The sequence below is a fragment of the Onychostruthus taczanowskii genome, unplaced genomic scaffold, assembly GCF_017590055.1.
Source record: "Onychostruthus taczanowskii isolate IOZ18803 unplaced genomic scaffold, ASM1759005v1 scaffold107, whole genome shotgun sequence".
Lineage (NCBI taxonomy): Eukaryota > Metazoa > Chordata > Aves > Passeriformes > Passeridae > Onychostruthus > Onychostruthus taczanowskii.
This window is the reverse complement of record NW_024497297.1, coordinates 2308072-2323784: the sequence shown is the minus strand read 5'-3', so window position 1 is coordinate 2323784 and position 15713 is coordinate 2308072. Positions and strand designations below refer to the sequence as shown.

General features: G+C 49.6%; 2 protein-coding genes across 2 annotated transcripts; both read right to left on the bottom strand.

The window, feature by feature from the left end:
* Positions 1-1162: 1162 nt before the first annotated feature.
* Positions 1163-6288, bottom strand: LOC121343201 (keratin, type II cytoskeletal 75-like). Its single transcript, XM_041418170.1, has 8 exons — positions 6195-6288; positions 4220-4305; positions 3820-3879; positions 3051-3145; positions 2285-2450; positions 1780-1905; positions 1473-1671; positions 1163-1191 (listed from the first exon to the last, which is right to left on the bottom strand). Exons 1-8 carry the CDS (start codon positions 6286-6288, stop codon positions 1163-1165), a joined length of 855 nt encoding a protein of 284 aa, XP_041274104.1.
* Positions 6289-10957: 4669 nt separating this feature from the next.
* LOC121343257 (keratin, type II cytoskeletal 6A-like) lies at positions 10958-14616 on the bottom strand. The gene is made up of 9 exons (XM_041418254.1): positions 14125-14616; positions 13503-13717; positions 13163-13223; positions 12958-13053; positions 12548-12712; positions 12168-12293; positions 11556-11776; positions 11268-11302; positions 10958-11148 (listed from the first exon to the last, which is right to left on the bottom strand). Exons 1-9 carry the CDS (start codon positions 14608-14610, stop codon positions 10958-10960), a joined length of 1596 nt encoding a protein of 531 aa, XP_041274188.1. The 5' UTR covers positions 14611-14616.
* Positions 14617-15713: the final 1097 nt, after the last annotated feature.

Here is a 15713-nt window from a genome sequence, read left to right as displayed (position 1 = left end):
TTATTTGGGCTTTGGACTTAAAATGATCCCTTCTGGGTGGGTGAGGAATTAATTGGACATTAGAGAGAGCCCTTTCACCTATGGAAAATTAAGGTTGAATTTTGGGATGTAGGTAGAGCAGGAGAGCCCTGGAGTGAGCCAGCAATGCCAGAGGAATTGGGGAATGGAGAAACTGCCTGTGCGAAGACGTTTTGTTTTGAATTTCTTAAGAATTTGGGGAGTGAGAGAGGAGTAGGTGGGAGGGAGCACCACGGGCTCAGCTCTCTTGGATTCCTGGGCAGGTGAAAGAACAGGCTCTGCTTCCAGAGGTAAACACAATTCTTGCCCCTCCTCTGGATTGGCACCGGGGCACTGGGAAGGTGCTCGCTGAGCTCCGACGTTAATGAGACTCGTTAATGAGACAGCTGATTGCTCACTGACAAGCTGCACTGCCAGCTGGGGGAGGGATAGGCAGGAGAATTGTTTGGACGGGGAGAGGGAGTGCTCCCAAGCTGAGAAATAGGGCTGGGAAGGTTTTCCCTCCATGGCAAAGCGACAAGTAGGGATTCTGAGATGATTCCAAGGCTTTGTGCTGGCAGGGGAAGGTGCTGCTTGCCTTCCCGTGCTCCAGGTGAGCGGCTCAGCTCCCGTGGCTTTCTTGGGTGGTGCTTTTAGACACAAACCTCACACTGGAGCTGCTTTCTGCTCTGGAGCCGAATCCCCCCATTTCCAAGCCTGCTGCTGAAACCCACTCTCAGCCCCAGTATGTTCCCACCTCTGTAGCTGCTCCCAGATAAAACCACGACTGCCATGGGAAAGCAGGGGCACAGGGTTCGTTTGGAAGAGTACAAAGGAATTTCAAGCTTTAATTTCACACATTCCAGTTATTTATTGGACAGTCTATCACTGACTGGATTTCACACATCTTATTTCTTCTGGCCTGAGGCATCTGAGTCTCCCAAGGGACAATCTCAATGTACAAATCCCTTTGAGTTCAAATTTGGTCGAGGAAAATGTGTCTCAGGCTCTTCGGTTTCCCTAGTCCCACCTAAAGGGCTGGAAAAACTATATTAATTTTTGTGCAGATAATTACAAGCTGCATCTTCCTTGTCTTATCCTCAATTCCAGGTACAATCAAGGAATCACTTAATATATTGTTTGTGAGATGGATTACTTACAATATTCACGGCACCAACACCTTCTCCAGACAGCCTGGAAGAAAGAGAGGATGGAGAAGTCAGGGTTCCTTATAAGAATAATTTCAAGCAATATTTTCAAACCAAGGACCTTGGAAAACAGACCCAGTGGAGGCTGGGTGTGATGGGGAGTATCCAAGAGGATTTGGAATGACACCTGTTACTGTGTAAGATGGGAGTGAATTCCCTCTGCAAAACTTTGTGACACTTTCACCTCCTTGCAAGGCAAAGGTGAGAACGTTTCTGGATTTGGACGTGATTTGGTTTGCAGGGGCAGTTCCCAGCAGCTCTCCTCACTCTTCCTGTAAGTCACGATCTCGATGTCCAGGGCCAGCTTGATGTTCATGAGCTCCTGGTATTCCCAGAGCTGCCGGGCCAGGTCAGCCTTGGCTTTCTGCAGGGCTGTCTCCAGTTTTTCCAGCCTGGCCCTGGTGTCCTTGAGGGCGATGTCCCCATGCTGCTCCATGTCAGCGATGGCCGTCTGCAGCTTGGCCACCTGCAGGAACAATTCCAGTGGCCATGTGATGGGTCTGGATCCCACTTTCCAGGCCCCTTCCAGCCAGGAGTGGAGATGGGAGTGCCGCATGTTGGGGAGGTCCTGTGCCTGCACCTTCACGCTGCCCATGTCTGAGTGGAGCTGCTGGACCAGGTGGTTCATCTCTGAGATCCCCACCCTGGTGTTCTGGAGGTCATCCCTGTGCCAGCCAGCCGAGAGCTGCAGCTCCTCCTCCTCCTGTACTGGGTGGGCTGGGAGGGGCATGGGGGATATGGGGGACAGGCAGAGACTCACCCTGCTCTGATCCTCTCTTCACCAGCACTTCCCACACTCATCCTCTTGAGCTTCCTCCTTCTGTCTCCTTCTGCTCCTCCATCTCTCATTATCAAAGCAGCATTTTCCCATAGAGTTGTGAAGAATCATGGAAGGTTGGAAAAGACCTTTAAGACCAAGTCCAACTGCCAAACATCTCCAAGGAACTATTTGAACTCCTCTCCAAATCCACTTCATTTTACACCTTTTCCCCCTGTCCTCACTGCTTGTTCTCTCCAGTATAAATTAGCCTTTGGGGAATGCTAAACAAAAATCTCCCTGTTTGTTTTCACCTCCTCACCTTGCTCTGGTACCAGGACTTGGCCTTGGCACAGCTCTGGTTGGCAATGTCCTCACAGTGTTCCTTGACTTTGGTGATGATGCTCTCCAGGCCCAGGTTCTGGCTGTTGTCCATGGACAGCACCACCGAGGTGTTGGAGATCTGGGTCTGCATCCAGCACAGCTGCTGTAAGTCAAACAAACTCATTTTCTGTGCCAAATGTTTCGCTGTTTGTTTGTCCTGAGCTGAGGTGTAGAAGAGAGTTGGGGAGGAGCTGCAGCGCTGATGCGAGAGATGACTCACTTCCAAAAATTTAGAAAGGTTTATTAAACTTTATCAAAAATACAATAGAAGACTGAATAGAGAAAATATTATGGCGCTGGGAGCAGCAGAGGATTTTTCCCACCATGTACTTATCCACACAATGGAGGTGTCATCTTTTAACCCTTTAGCCCCTCCCAAAGTTCTATCTATCGACTCCTTTGCTGTCCAGTGGTGGAGTTAATTTCCTTACAACTTGATTGGAGATCAGCTGTTGCCACAGTAACGAGCCGACCATCCCAAATGTCCCGACCATCCCAGGCTGTCCCCTGATAACAATGCAAGGGGGGGTAAAACATTACTATAAATCCATAAAACTTCTCTTAACATATATACATGATTTTAATTGTGAGAGTCAACCATCGCATTACTCATCTATCACACTGACCAGCTCTTGGGCTCCTTGAGCCTCTGGAGACTGGGAAGATAGGGGAACAGCGACTGGGAGATTTGGGATATTCTTAGTGCTTCATAGAGGGCTTGCAGGAAGTTTATCTCATCTGCCAGGGCATCCACCTTGGTCCCCTGATCCACCTTGTTCACACAGGCAGCATCCAAATCCTGGAATGGTGACAACGGAGCTTGGACCAGACCTTCTCTGGGTCATTGAGTGAAGTCTTTGTATCTAACACAAACCTTTGGAGTTTCAGATTAAATTAAGAACTGAAAATTCTTATTAAACCAGAAATGGAGGATTACTTAATGGAGGATTTCTCTGCACCTTTAAACAGAGCCAAGAATAAAGTAATTTCTCACTTCCACCTTTTTTTTTGGGAGGGGAGGAGGGAGGATGTCCATGAATCCAAACACTGTCACACCACTGAATTTCCCTTTTCCTGCCAGACAGATATTTTGTACAATACTTGAAACAGCAGAAGCTTCTTATTGTGTCTCCTGCAGGGGAGACCAGGGAGCTGTGGATGCTGGGATTGGACACAGAAAGGCTGAGGACTGGCAGAGCATCTGGTGAAGGCACAACATCTGGATGACCCAGAGCTGATCTGGGGGACCAGATCAGTGGAATCTGTGGGACACTCCTGAGTTTGGGATGAGGGACCTGAAACAAGGAGGAATTACAGCCCAGCACTGCCCCACTGGCACAACCAGGTGTTTCTGCTTCCTGGGATGACTCCACCTGTGTCCCGTGCTCTGGGCCTGGCATTGCTGGATACAAAGGGTGATTTGAATGTGGTTTTTCCAAAGCTGTCCCTGCTTTGGTGGTGGTGCCTCCTCACCTTGAACATGACAAAGTTGTTCTCTGCGGTCGTGCACTTGTTGATCTCCTGCTGGTACCGCTGGGAAGGGAGAGCTCAGAATCCCTTTAGAGCCTCCACCCTGTGCAAACCCGCTCTCCACACCAGGAGAGACCAAAGGGTCTCTTCCTGCAGGTGTTTACCAACAATCCACAGATTTTTGGAGGGAGCAGCGCTGGAACAGAGTCCTTGATGAAGCTTTACTGTTTTTACTTCCATGTCACTGATTGTGATGGAAAAGGCAGCACCCCTGGGCTGGAGGGTGGGAGGGGCCGTCTAGAAAAGCTGAAGGCCTCATCAAAGGCACCTTTTATCCCGTAAATGGAAGCCTTGTGCTCCCGAAATGTTCTGGGTGGAGCCGGGGGTGAGGTCATCGCCACACCTGGTTAGTCAGGAGAGCCGGGATCTGCGGGATGGCCGGGGAGGAGGGCGGGGGGTGGCCGGAGCAGGGAGAGTTGAGGCCACGCTCTTGGGAAAGGTCAAAACCCAGCTGGAGCCTGGCCCCTTGCCCAGCTCCCATGGAATGCTTAAATGGGGGAGATGAAAGAGAGAAAGAGAGGAGTTCAAAGGAAGGAGTCCATGCAGGTAATAAACCACTGGCCTCTCCTGGCCCTTTCATGGGGGAAGATTTATTCCCATCAGGAATATCCATCCCTGAAAATAATTTCCATTAAGCAGAGGCCCAGCTTTGCGTCCATTTGTGGGTCTTGAAGCTCTTGGCCACATAGAAGAGAAAATTTAATGTCTGTTTTCCAGTTGCTGGATTAATGTTTGGCCCAGAGGAATCAGAGGTTTGGGTTGGAAGGGACATTAAAGATCATGTAATTCCAATTCCCATATGAGGAAGAAAATTTGGGATTCAAAAGTTTAAAATAGTTAAAGGTGGAAAGAACAAATTCCTAGGAAGTAGGGCAGGAGCCTGATGTTGTTTTGTAGGTGTAGATGCAAGAGGATGGTCCCTGCCTAGCAACATATGTGATGTCATTGAGCTTCATCCCAGAATCCACTGATCCCAAAGGAATATTTGCCACTTTGTCAGACACAAGCAGAGCTCTAAAGTCTAAAGTGCTTCTCTGATGTGACCATTGGCTGTCCAAGGATTTCATGTGTGTGCTGATTTCCTTCCCCAGGGCAGTCAAGGATGTTTCAATGCTGGAAGGAACTTTTCCTGTTGGGAAAAGTGGCACAGAGTGGCAGGCACATGATCTCCTGGGAAAGGAGAGCAGAGGGTTCAGGCAGGATACATGTGCCCTTGTTGGGAGCTGGGATGAGCACCTCACTCCCACATCTCATTTTTCTGGTTCCATACAGACAATTTAAGCTCCTCATTTATTCACATCCTTTCCCAGGAGATCCCTCATGGCCATGGGAGCAGGCAAAAATACTGGATGGATGTTTTCCTGAAGTGCAAAGAGTGGAGGAGAGAGGGAACTCCTGCTCCCAAGAGCCCAGAGATGCTGAGCTGAAACTCGGGCCCAGGATCCTGGTGACTTTCCATGGGGTGGGAGGTAACTCCTCACTTTCCAAAGTGCTCAAACTATCCAATACATTGAACTAATTCTGATTTAGTTTTAAACTAAAAGATGAGAGATTTAGATGGGATATTGGGAAGAAATGCCTCCCTTTGAGGGTGGGGAGGCCCTGGAATGGAATTTCTGGAGCAGCCGTGGCTGCCCCTGGATCCCTGGAAGTGTCCAAGGCCAGGTTGAACAGGGCTTGGAGCAGCCTGGAACAGTGGAAAGTGTCCGTGCCCATGGCAGGGGTGGGATCGGATGAGCTTTGAGGTCCCTTCAACCCAAACCATTCTGGGATCTTGTGATCCCATGGATACTGATGACTGGGATGGCTCCACACTGGGCTTCTCAGCTGACAAACACTGAGATGCAGCTCCAAGCAATTCAAGCAAAACACAGAGCTCCAGGGAGACCTTGGACCCCCTTCCAGTGCCCAAAGGGGCTCCAGGAGAGCTGGAGGGGGACTTGGGACAAGGGACAGGGGGACAGGACACAGGGAATGGCTTCCCATAGCCAGAGGGAGGGATAGATGGGATACTGGGAAGAAATTCCTCCCTGTGAGGGTGGGGAGGCCCTGGAATGGATTTCCCTGGAAGCTGTTGCTGCCCCATCCCTGGAAGTGTCCAAGGCCAGGTTGGATGGGGCTTGGAGCAGCCTGGGGTAGTGGGAGGTGTCCCTGCCTGTGTCAGGGGGTCGGATGGGATGATCTTTAATGTCCCTTCCCATCCAAACCTTTCCATGATTCTGAGGTCACATTTTTTGGGTTGTCTTGCGCCTTTTCACTGACTCAGGAAGAACGGAGTGAAGTCAAACTGGACAGGTCTTTCTGTGGGTGTTGCCTACCTGACTTGAAGTCCTCCACCACATCCTGCATGGCCTTGAGCTCAGAGCTGAGCTGCAGCCTCTCCTGTCCTAGAGCCTCCAGTTGCCACCTCATGTTGCTGATGTACAACTCAAACATGGGCTCCAGGTTATTCTGCACAATTTTCTGGCCTTTCAAGAGGCTCCATTTGGTCTCCAGAACTTTTTTTTTGTTTCTTCAGGAAAGGCACCTGAAAGCCATCAGAACAATATAAATAATTCAGGATCCTCAACTCAAAACTTCCTTGCTTTTCATGAAATGGAAGTTTAATATGGCAGGGGTTGTAAATGTTTTCTGTAATTTAAAGCATGATTTGATGGGCATGTCACCAAAAGATCATTGGTGGGAAGTTCTGGGAGCCAGGAGAAATATTCAGCTGCAAGGAAACCTGGAGAAATCATTTGCTCCGCATCCGGGTTGTCAAAAAGATCTATATGGACAGTCTGGATATGGAACAAAGTCCTGCACAAAATCCTGAACTCTGCTTTAATGATTTAGAATTAAATGTCTAACATTGAGAACTTCCTGACTCCATCTCCAGGTAATGCCAGAGCTGGAGGAGCAGAATGTGCCTCACCTTGTTGATGAAGGAGGCAAATTAGTTGTTGAAGGATTTAATTTGGTCCTTGTCCTCCTGCTGCACCTGCTGCACATTGGGGTCAATCTCCAGGTTCAGGGGCACCAAGAGGCACTGGTTGACCATGACCTTTTGGATCCCTCCAGGGCCAAATCCAAGCTCTGCTTCTCCAGCTCTGCCTCCTGCCCTGGGCTGTATCCTGTTCTGGCAGCCCTGAGCCCTCCACTCATGGCCATCCTCGTGCTCGCCCTGAGTCTGTGAGGGCTCCTCCTGCTGAAGGCTCCTCTGGCCCTTCCCGTGCCTCCAGCAGGGCCATGGGACACGGACACGGAGCTGTGGCTGCTGTGCAGGATGGGCATCATGGAGGAGCAGCACCAACTCCGAGAGACCCAGCACTGAAAGAGGACAATGAGGTGAGGTGGCAGAGGAGCAGGAATCTTTGTGAGAGAGGATCAGGAGTCTTCTCAGCCTTTTATGCTTTTGGAGAGCTGGGCTTGACCATAGCTTAAAGGAGTGAGCTCATGGGTTTGGTATCTAGCACTCAGTCACCCCCACCCGTTCTAATGCCACAGGATGGCAGAGACAGCTCACAAAACTTTCCAACCCATATTTTCTAAGCTGTTTTTCAAAGAGGAGATTACTGTTGGGGCAAAAAAAAAATCCATTTCCATCCACAAGTTGCCTTAGGGCTTGGTTTTAGCTTGGTTAAAGTAGTTCCTGTTTAGTTTAGAGCTGATGAGACTGAAGTTGCCGCAAGAGGGAATCCAGAGATTGGGAAAATGCCAGTTTGATGTGCTTTGCTAAAGAAAAATCCTGACTCTGCCCTCCGATTTCCAGCCATTGTGGGGTATTACAACCTGTGCTGATCCAGGCAAGAAGTTCCTGTCTTGGTCTGCACTCCTGAGCTTTCCAGGCAGAACTTCATCTGCACTGAGGTGCTTCTGGTAAAGGTAGGGATTTGGGAGACAGCAGTGCCCTTGTGGGAGCCCAGAATTCTGAAATGAGGATTCTGAAAGTCCAGGGTCCCTGAGAGAAAACAAACTAAGGTGTGAAAGTGCTGCTTATAAGATGAGTCACAGAATGTCCTGGGCTGGAAGGCACCCACAGGGACCATCAAATCCAATCCCGGTCCTGCACAGACACCCCAAAATCCCCCCCTATGCTGAAGGCCATTGTGTAAATGCTTCTGGAGCTCTGGCAGCCTTGAGGCTGTGACCATTTCCAGTGGTTTTGCTTCACCAATTTGAGATTTCCTGGCCAATTGACCAATTAATGTGGTGGGTCTAGCGCTGGCCACACTCCAGTGCACCCACTAGAATATCCTCACTCATTTCCTGCTGCGAGATAGGAGGAAGGCAAAGCAGGCTCAAAACTTTAAAAGGGTATAAAGAAAGCTTTATTAACAGTAACTAAGAGAAAGAATAATAAGAATCAGAATAAAATCTTTAGAACACTTCTCCCCCCTAGAACTTTTTCTGTGTTATTACCAATTCAGTCAGTTTATCACTTCTAGAACAGTCTTTCTTCAGTTCACTTAGGGAGAGAAGTTTCTCTTGTTAATGTTGTGGAGACTTCTCCACAAGGAAACAGTTCTCTCATGGCTTTTAATTTCCACGAATAGCAGCTGCCTGGGAATCTGCAATCATGAAGTCCCTCCCATCTTTCACAGCCTTCCCACAGCTGTGTTTACGGGTCATGTCAACTTATGGAGTACTATTTTAAGGATGAGTTGTTCAAGAGCAAAGATTTTCTTTATCTATCTCTGAGATCATCTTCATCACTGAGAACAGAGGTCTTCTTCTTCTTTCCATGGGGCAAAGGGTCTTCATCACTCTTCCCTCTCTCTCTGTTCAAATTTCTCATGGAATCACAGCTACTTTAACATGTGCTTACTTAACATTGTTCATATCTACAATTTGAACACTTAATCTCCTCATACTTTTTCAATGAGTTACAGGGAAAAAGAGTCTGATGTATCAATTACATCTTTCTCCATAGCTTTACAAAAGTATTTCAGCCCCAAAATCAAGGCATCTCCTCATCCATCCCATCTGGGACTTGACTCTTTCTTCACTGACCTTGGTGTCTTCATGTTGTTCCTCTATGTGTTCTCACTCTGTTCTTTTCTCTCACCCGAGGGAGGATTGATGTCTGTAGGTCTCATCTGTGTACTGAAAGAATATCTCACCCAGGCCTGCAGATGGCTATGTGATTTCTGCTGGGCAGTGGTGGAGCTGTTTACAATAGAGGATTTCTTCAGCGGCCATGCTGGGGGAGGGCCAGGATCTCAGCAGCCAGGCCAGAAACAGCCGCAACATGGCTGCGGGCCGATGGCTTCTCCTCCCCCTGCCCAGGAGTTGTGGATGAACCCCAACAGTGGCAGAATCTTGGCCGAGCCGGCCTGGCCCAGGGCTGCTCCTGGGGCCCAGCAGACCAAGCTCGGCCTAGGCTGGTGGCAGGGCAGAGCTTAGTAGCAGCCAGGTGTTGGCAACTGCAGCCATGGCCCGGCCTTGGCCCTGTGGCTTCCCCTCCCCTGCCCGGTGGTTGCAGGTGAACCTCAATGGCAGCAGAATCTTGACCGAGCTGGCCTGGCCCAGGGCTGCTCCTGGGGCCCAGCAAACCCAACTTGGCCCGGGCTGGTGGCGGGGCTGGGCTTAGTAGCAGCCAGGTGTTGGCAACCGCAGCCACAGCCCAGCCTTGGGCCCACGGCCTCCCCTGCCCTGCCCAGCAGCCGATGGGGCGCGGTGGGCTCCGTGGGAAGGGCCTCAGCCCCATGGCAGAGCCTGCCCAGCCCAGGCCGAGATGGGGCTGGGCTGGGCTTGTTGACCTGCTTTCAGGCCTGAAAAGATAATTTCCAGGATTTTTAGTTTTCAACATGTGTGTTTACAGAGCTGTGTTCAGCTTTCTAGTGGTTTAACAGTGTCAATATTTAGAATGACTCACTGATTCATTTTATCAGGAACAGAGGAAGCTCTCAGCAGCTCCTCTCAAAAAAACTCACTTCCGTGGTGGCTCCAATGATAAAACCAGCACACCATTCCTTGGGGAGTCTGTTCAGTGTCCTGGCACCCTCTGGGGAAGAACCTTTCCTGATATCCAACCTCAGCTTCCCCGGCACAGCTCCAGCCATTCTCTGGGTCCTGTCCCTGGTCCCCAGAGCAGAGATCAGAGCTGTGCCTCAGGACAAAGCTGCAGCCCCCAAGGAGTCTCACCTCAGTCTCCTCTTTTCCAAGGTGGACAAACCAACCCTCAGCTGCTCCTTGTGTGACCCCTGCAGACCCTTCCCCATCCATGTAGCTCTGGATGGAGCTTTGATGCTGGACAGTGCTTAAATAACAAACCAAACTCCAGCTCTGCTGCTGCAGTGGGATGTGGACTCGAGAGGCTGGAGAAAAATGGGCAGGTGCTGAAGAGGACTAGCCACTTCCTTTCCAGTGCCCCGAGGGTGTTTTACTGTCTCACAACCTCCTCTGGGGACATTATTCCTCCCAAAGAGGGTTACTTTGGGGGTTTAATGGGTGTTTTCCATCTCTACTTATGGTAATGACAGTGGAGGTGTTTTATCAGTCCTTGCAAATGTGTGTGCAGATCAGATGAGCTGCAGCACACATTTTCTTGGGAAAACCAGATTTATATCCCTCCATGACTCATCCCGTTCGATTACAGAGGTTTGGGCACAACTACTGTGGTGTAGAAGGCTGAGATGTCATAATGTAGGAATTAAGACAGAAGAACTTTCTCTTGTGTCAGGTAGGAAGGGTACATATCTTCCCATCCTCATGGAAATAGAACATCCAAATGCTTTATTCCTGTTGGATATGAGGTCCATGAAGCTGGAGAGGAAGGAGATGTCTCAACTTGTGTGTGACTTTTTTTACCTCTAAAGCAGCAAATTTACTGTGCTGCACCAACCACCCTTTGCCACAAGGTAAGACAAAAGAATTGTAATTAAAAAGAGGATGTGACATAATTAATTCCACATGCCTTTTATTAGACAAACACCAGGAAATGAGGGAAGTTGAGGGTCAAAGGACAAACAGGAGCACACCATCTTTTAAATACATAATGACACATGGGTTTGATTTCCGAATCTTTTGAAGGAGCTGGATGAGGACTGGCCCCAAGAGAAGCCTCAGTCTGGTGGCACTGGGGCCTGGACTCAGTTCCTCAGTAACATCTCCTGGTGGAGATGGAGTTGAAGCTGGAGCTGCTGCCTCCGACCATGCATGAGCCACCTGTGCCGTATCCACTTCCGGAGATGGAGCCTATTCCCATTCCAGCGCAGACCCCACCGACAGCCCCACCACTGGAGCTCAGGAAGTTGCTGCTTCCATATCCCATTCCTGAAGTGGTCACAGCTGCCAGAGGAAAACACTCTCATGAGAGGAATTCACAGGCAGTGGATGAGTGGGAGAGGCTCTGAGCAGGGGTGGGAGGTAGATCTAGAAAGTGCCAAATGTCTCTAAAAGTTACTTACAGACGTTCACTGAGCCAGCACCTTCTCCAGAGAGCCTGTCAGGGAGACAAAGAGAGCCAGTGAGACTTCAAAGGGAACCCATGAGCAGGACCTGCTCACAAAGGCAGGAAAATTTCCTTTGAATATTTTTGAAAGGTGGGAAGTTTGTATGAAAGGCTGCTGTCCCAAGCAGCTCCCCTTCACAGAGACTCACTGGTCTTTAAACAGCTTTCATATCTGAATGTGGGCCTGACCAGGGTCTGCAACTCCACTGCACCTCTGAAAACTGGGATATAAGATCTCACCCACCTGCACTCCTCGCCCTCCAGCAGCTTCCTATAAGTCACGATCTCAATGTCCAGGGCCAGCTTGACATTCATGAGCTCCTGGTATTCCCGGAGCTGCCGGGCCAGGTCAGCCTTGGCTTTCTGCAAGGCTGTCTCCAGTCCCTCCAGTTTGGCCCTGGCGTCCTTGAGGGCCGACTCCCCGCGCTGTTCTGCGTCGGCAATGGATGTCTGCAACCCAGTTACCTGCAAGGGAAAATCCAGATTTTCATTCCTTATTGAGAGCATAATCCAGCTCTTTGTATCCTGAGGTCCTGATCCCAGATCTGATGTTGGGTTAACATCAATAGGTATGATCTTAATCATCACTGATCCATGAATTGAATTCAATTCATTGAACTCATCCATGTTCTGAGCCAGGTCACGATCTGGATTTACCTCCACAGCTCTCAGAATCTCCTTGCCGTCATTGATACTACACTAACTCTTGGTGATGTCACTGCTCTGATACAAATCCAGTCATGTTCATTCCTGATCCAGCAGAACTCCCTTGGTTGAATTTATTTTTATTCCCTGGGTAACTCAGAGGTCGGGTCACAGGAAGGGTTACATTTGATGCACTGGCGATGCCCTTTACCTGTTTTTTCACGCTGTCAATCTCGGATCGCAGCCGCTGGATGTGGCGGTTGAGCTCCGAGATCTCCTGCTTGGTGTTCCGGAGGTCGTCCCCATGCCTGCCAGCCGTGGCCTGCATCTCCTCGAACTGTCACAGAGAGGAACAACCAGTCAAAGGAAAACGAGCTGGATTTAGAGCCCAACAGAGTGTAAGTTTGGGCGTGTTTGCGTGTTCAAAAATGTGGGATGTTCCCAATCCCAAATTAACGCTTCAGAATTTCATAGGGTTAATAAATCTGAAGACATTCTGTGTTTCAAAATCACAGTGGGACCAACCTCCCCAGGGGAATTTGGGTATGGGAAGATGGTTTTCCCCTTGCAGAAGCCTCCTCAGGTGCTTACCCTGGACTGGTACCAGGACTCTGCCTCGGCGCGGCTCCGGTTGGCGATGTCCTCGTACTGCGCCTTCACCTCGGCGATGATGCCCTCCATGTCAAGGCTACGGTTGTTGTCCATGGTCAGGACAACAGAGGTGTCAGAGATCTTGCTCTGCACCTGGGACAGCTCCTGCAAAACCAGCAAATATTCCTGAGTCACAACACAAACTTTGTTTGGAGGATGGAAAGCCCCAGGGTTAGCAGGGATAGCTGGGTGAACAAAAGGATTTTTCCAAGACAGCTTCATGCAGAAATGTGAAATGGAAAAAACATTGAATTATTTAGTGCAACACAGGGGAAAATAATCAGCCCTGAGGCTCTGAAATGGGAAAGGAAGGCAAGGACTGGGAGAAGGATATAAGCTCTGGTGCTCACAGCTTCGTAGAGGGCTCTGAGGAAGTCAATCTCCTCTGTGAGAGAATCCCGCCTGGCCTGCAGATCTGTCTTCTCCAGGTGGGCAGTGTCCGCCTCCTAGGAGAGGAAACATATTACCAGAATGAGGTGAGTTTAAAAGAAGCAGAGGAAAAGCTGGAGAAGGGGTTTCTTGCAGGGCTGGGAGGCCACATGGGCGTGAACCCACCTTCTTCAGGGTCACAAACTCGTTCTCGATGTCCGTGTGCTTGTTGAGCTCCTCTTCATATCTGTGGAATGGAGGTGGAGGGGTGGTCTAGGCTAGTTTTAAAATTATTTCATGTTTTCAGGACCAGCCTCTAATTTTTTTTGTATGTATAGTTCTGCACCTTGGTGTTTTTGCCCTGTAATTTTCTGCCTGTTACTTTTCAGCCATATCTTGTATTAAACCCTTTTAATACAGAGGAGGCTTTTCTCAGAGGAGTAAGTCAGCAAAAAGGCTTTTCCCCCCTCATTTTCTGCATCTGTTGCAGCCCACCCAGGCCCAGGGAGACCATGAACAGACTCACTTGTTCTTGAAGTCCTCAGCAATGCTCTTCATCTTGCTCAGCTCCCCTCCCAGGTTCTCCTTCTCTGTCATTAGGCTGCTCAGGTGCCTCCTGAGGTTGTTCAGGTAGGTCTCAAAGAGGGGCTCAATGTTCATTCTCACTGTTTTGTTCCCCTGTTCTTGCAGAAGGGCCCACTTCGTCTCCAGGACCTTGTTTTGTTGTTCAAGGAATCGGACCTGGAGAGAGAAGGGTATTTTAGCATGGTTTTCCTGTGAGGCACATCCTGCAAGGATTCACTTGCTGGAAGGTGGGAGGTCTCAGCCCTTCAGGAACAGCTGACAATTTAAACACTCCTGCTCTCTTTCCCAACTCTGCTTCCTTACATCCAGTACCACCCTGTTTTCCATTTGTTTTTGTTTTCCAGTACCACCCTTTGTCCCTGTTTTCTGGTCTCACTACAGCATTCCTGAAACATGTAAATGGTCTCAAAGCTGGAAACCCTCAAGATTTGTTCCCAGGCTGCTGGGATTTTAGAACTGACAGTACAGAAGCAGCAAAATTTTGGCTAAAGATATAATTCACCCTTGTTTGTGCTTCTCCAGCAAAGAATCACCACAGCATAACCAGGAATCTCAGGTCTCACCTTGTCGATGAAGGAGGCAAATTTATTGTTGAGGGTTTGAATCTGATTCTTCTCATCCTTACGGATTCTCTGAATATTGGGGTCAACCTTCAGGTTGAGTGGTTTCAGAAGGCTCTGGTTAACTGTCACTTCATGGATGCCCCCAAATGGGACAGCAGGGAATCCAGGGCCACCGCCAATCCCAAATGGACCAGCAACTGCCCCACCAAACCCATAGGACATCCCAGTGCCAGCACCAAAACCTGCAGGTCCGTAGGAGACACCACCTCTTCCAGCTACGGAGATCCTCTGGCATTCGCCAAGGTTGTGGAGGCTCCTGCTTCCAAACCCTCCAGTGAACCTTCCATAGCCAGTGGTGGCCCCGCAGCTTCCAGCTTGGGGTGCAGGGCGCAGGCAGAGGCTGGAGCTGCTGGCATTTGGGAAGAAGGCAGAAGCAGCACTGAAGTTCCTTCTGGCCTGGCTCCTCACAGTGCACTGGCGGGACATGGCAGCTGCTAGGAGTGATCCAAGGAATAAAGGAATGAGAGGAAGTGGCTGGAAGTGAAGTTGTGCTCCCCCAGCCTGGGACTGGCCCTTTATACCCTCCTGAGGTGGGGATGGCTCTGGTGTGGGGTTTATCCTGCTGATTAACTGGGCTCGGCACACCCACAGTGAGTTCACCATGAGCACCATGGGGCTTTCAAAAAAAGGCAGAGGTTGCATTTTTTTTGTGTTGAAATATCTGAGAAAACCTCGATAGTGGCTTCTCAGCTCCTTTTTGCAGCCACCCCTTTCCCACTCCCTCCTTCCACTGCTGCAGGAGATAGTTCTTTGTTGGGTAAGTGCTTGCTCATCTCCAGTCCATGGATGAATCAACGCAGGTTGTGTAAGGTTAATATGGTTGATTTTGGAACATTGGTTCCTGGTGCAGTGTCTGAGCTCTGAGGAGTCTCTGGTCATGGGTTGTGGTTCTCAGCAAACTCCAACAACTGAGGAGTGTGTCCGGAGATGGGAATGGAACTGAGGGGCAACAGCACCTCAGGTCTCAACCTGATGGGAACTGTTCTCTTCTTCTTCTTCTCTTCTAAACGAGAATTCCTTAAAGTACAACTGGTACAGGAGAGGGAAAGAGGTGATGGAGGGAGGGCCAGGGTGGTAATGGGCAAGTCTTGGAGCACCCACCACCAGAAACAGCTGGGGAGTGGGAAGGATGTGGAAGGAATTTTATGAATTCTCAGACCTTTTCTTTCTGTGAAAACTGCCCACGTTCCACAGAACCATCAGGGTTGGAAGAGACCTTCAGGATGACCCAGTCCAGCTGCCAGCTCAGCACTACCATGAGCACCCTAAACCATGTCCCCAAATGTGCCAAGTCACCCTGATTTGGACTTACAACAGATGGTGACATATCAGAACCTGCTCCAGAAGGGAGTTTCTGTCATCTGTGATGCCACAAACCCTGACTCAGCAATTTCTCAGGGCTTCACCTGTGCAGATTTTTGATCTATTTCTTGACTCATGGGACGACTTTGTCTCTACATGGAGCTAGCAGGCTGCCCTCCCCACACCTGTTGTTTTTGCCCTCTTACTCACCAGGAAATTCAGTGCTA

Bases quoted from the DNA above. Each gene is read 5' to 3' on its own strand.
- LOC121343201 (XM_041418170.1), bottom strand. From the start codon at position 6,288: ATGAGGTGGCAACTGGAGGCTCTAGGACAGGAGAGGCTGCAGCTCAGC. The intron at 3,880-4,219 runs GTGTGGCGATGA...CTCCCTTCCCAG, and splicing joins CGGCTCTCCTGACTAACCAG to CGGTACCAGCAGGAGATCAA. The intron at 2,451-3,050 runs ACTAAGAATATC...GTTTGACTTACA, and splicing joins CTGCAAGCCCTCTATGAAGC to GCAGCTGTGCTGGATGCAGA.
- LOC121343257 (XM_041418254.1), bottom strand. From the start codon at position 14,610: ATGTCCCGCCAGTGCACTGTGAGGAGCCAGGCCAGAAGGAACTTCAGT. The intron at 12,713-12,957 runs GTGAGCACCAGA...CTGGTTTTGCAG, and splicing joins TCAGAGCCCTCTACGAAGCT to GAGCTGTCCCAGGTGCAGAG. The intron at 12,294-12,547 runs GTAAGCACCTGA...TCTCTGTGACAG, and splicing joins AGTCCTGGTACCAGTCCAGG to TTCGAGGAGATGCAGGCCAC.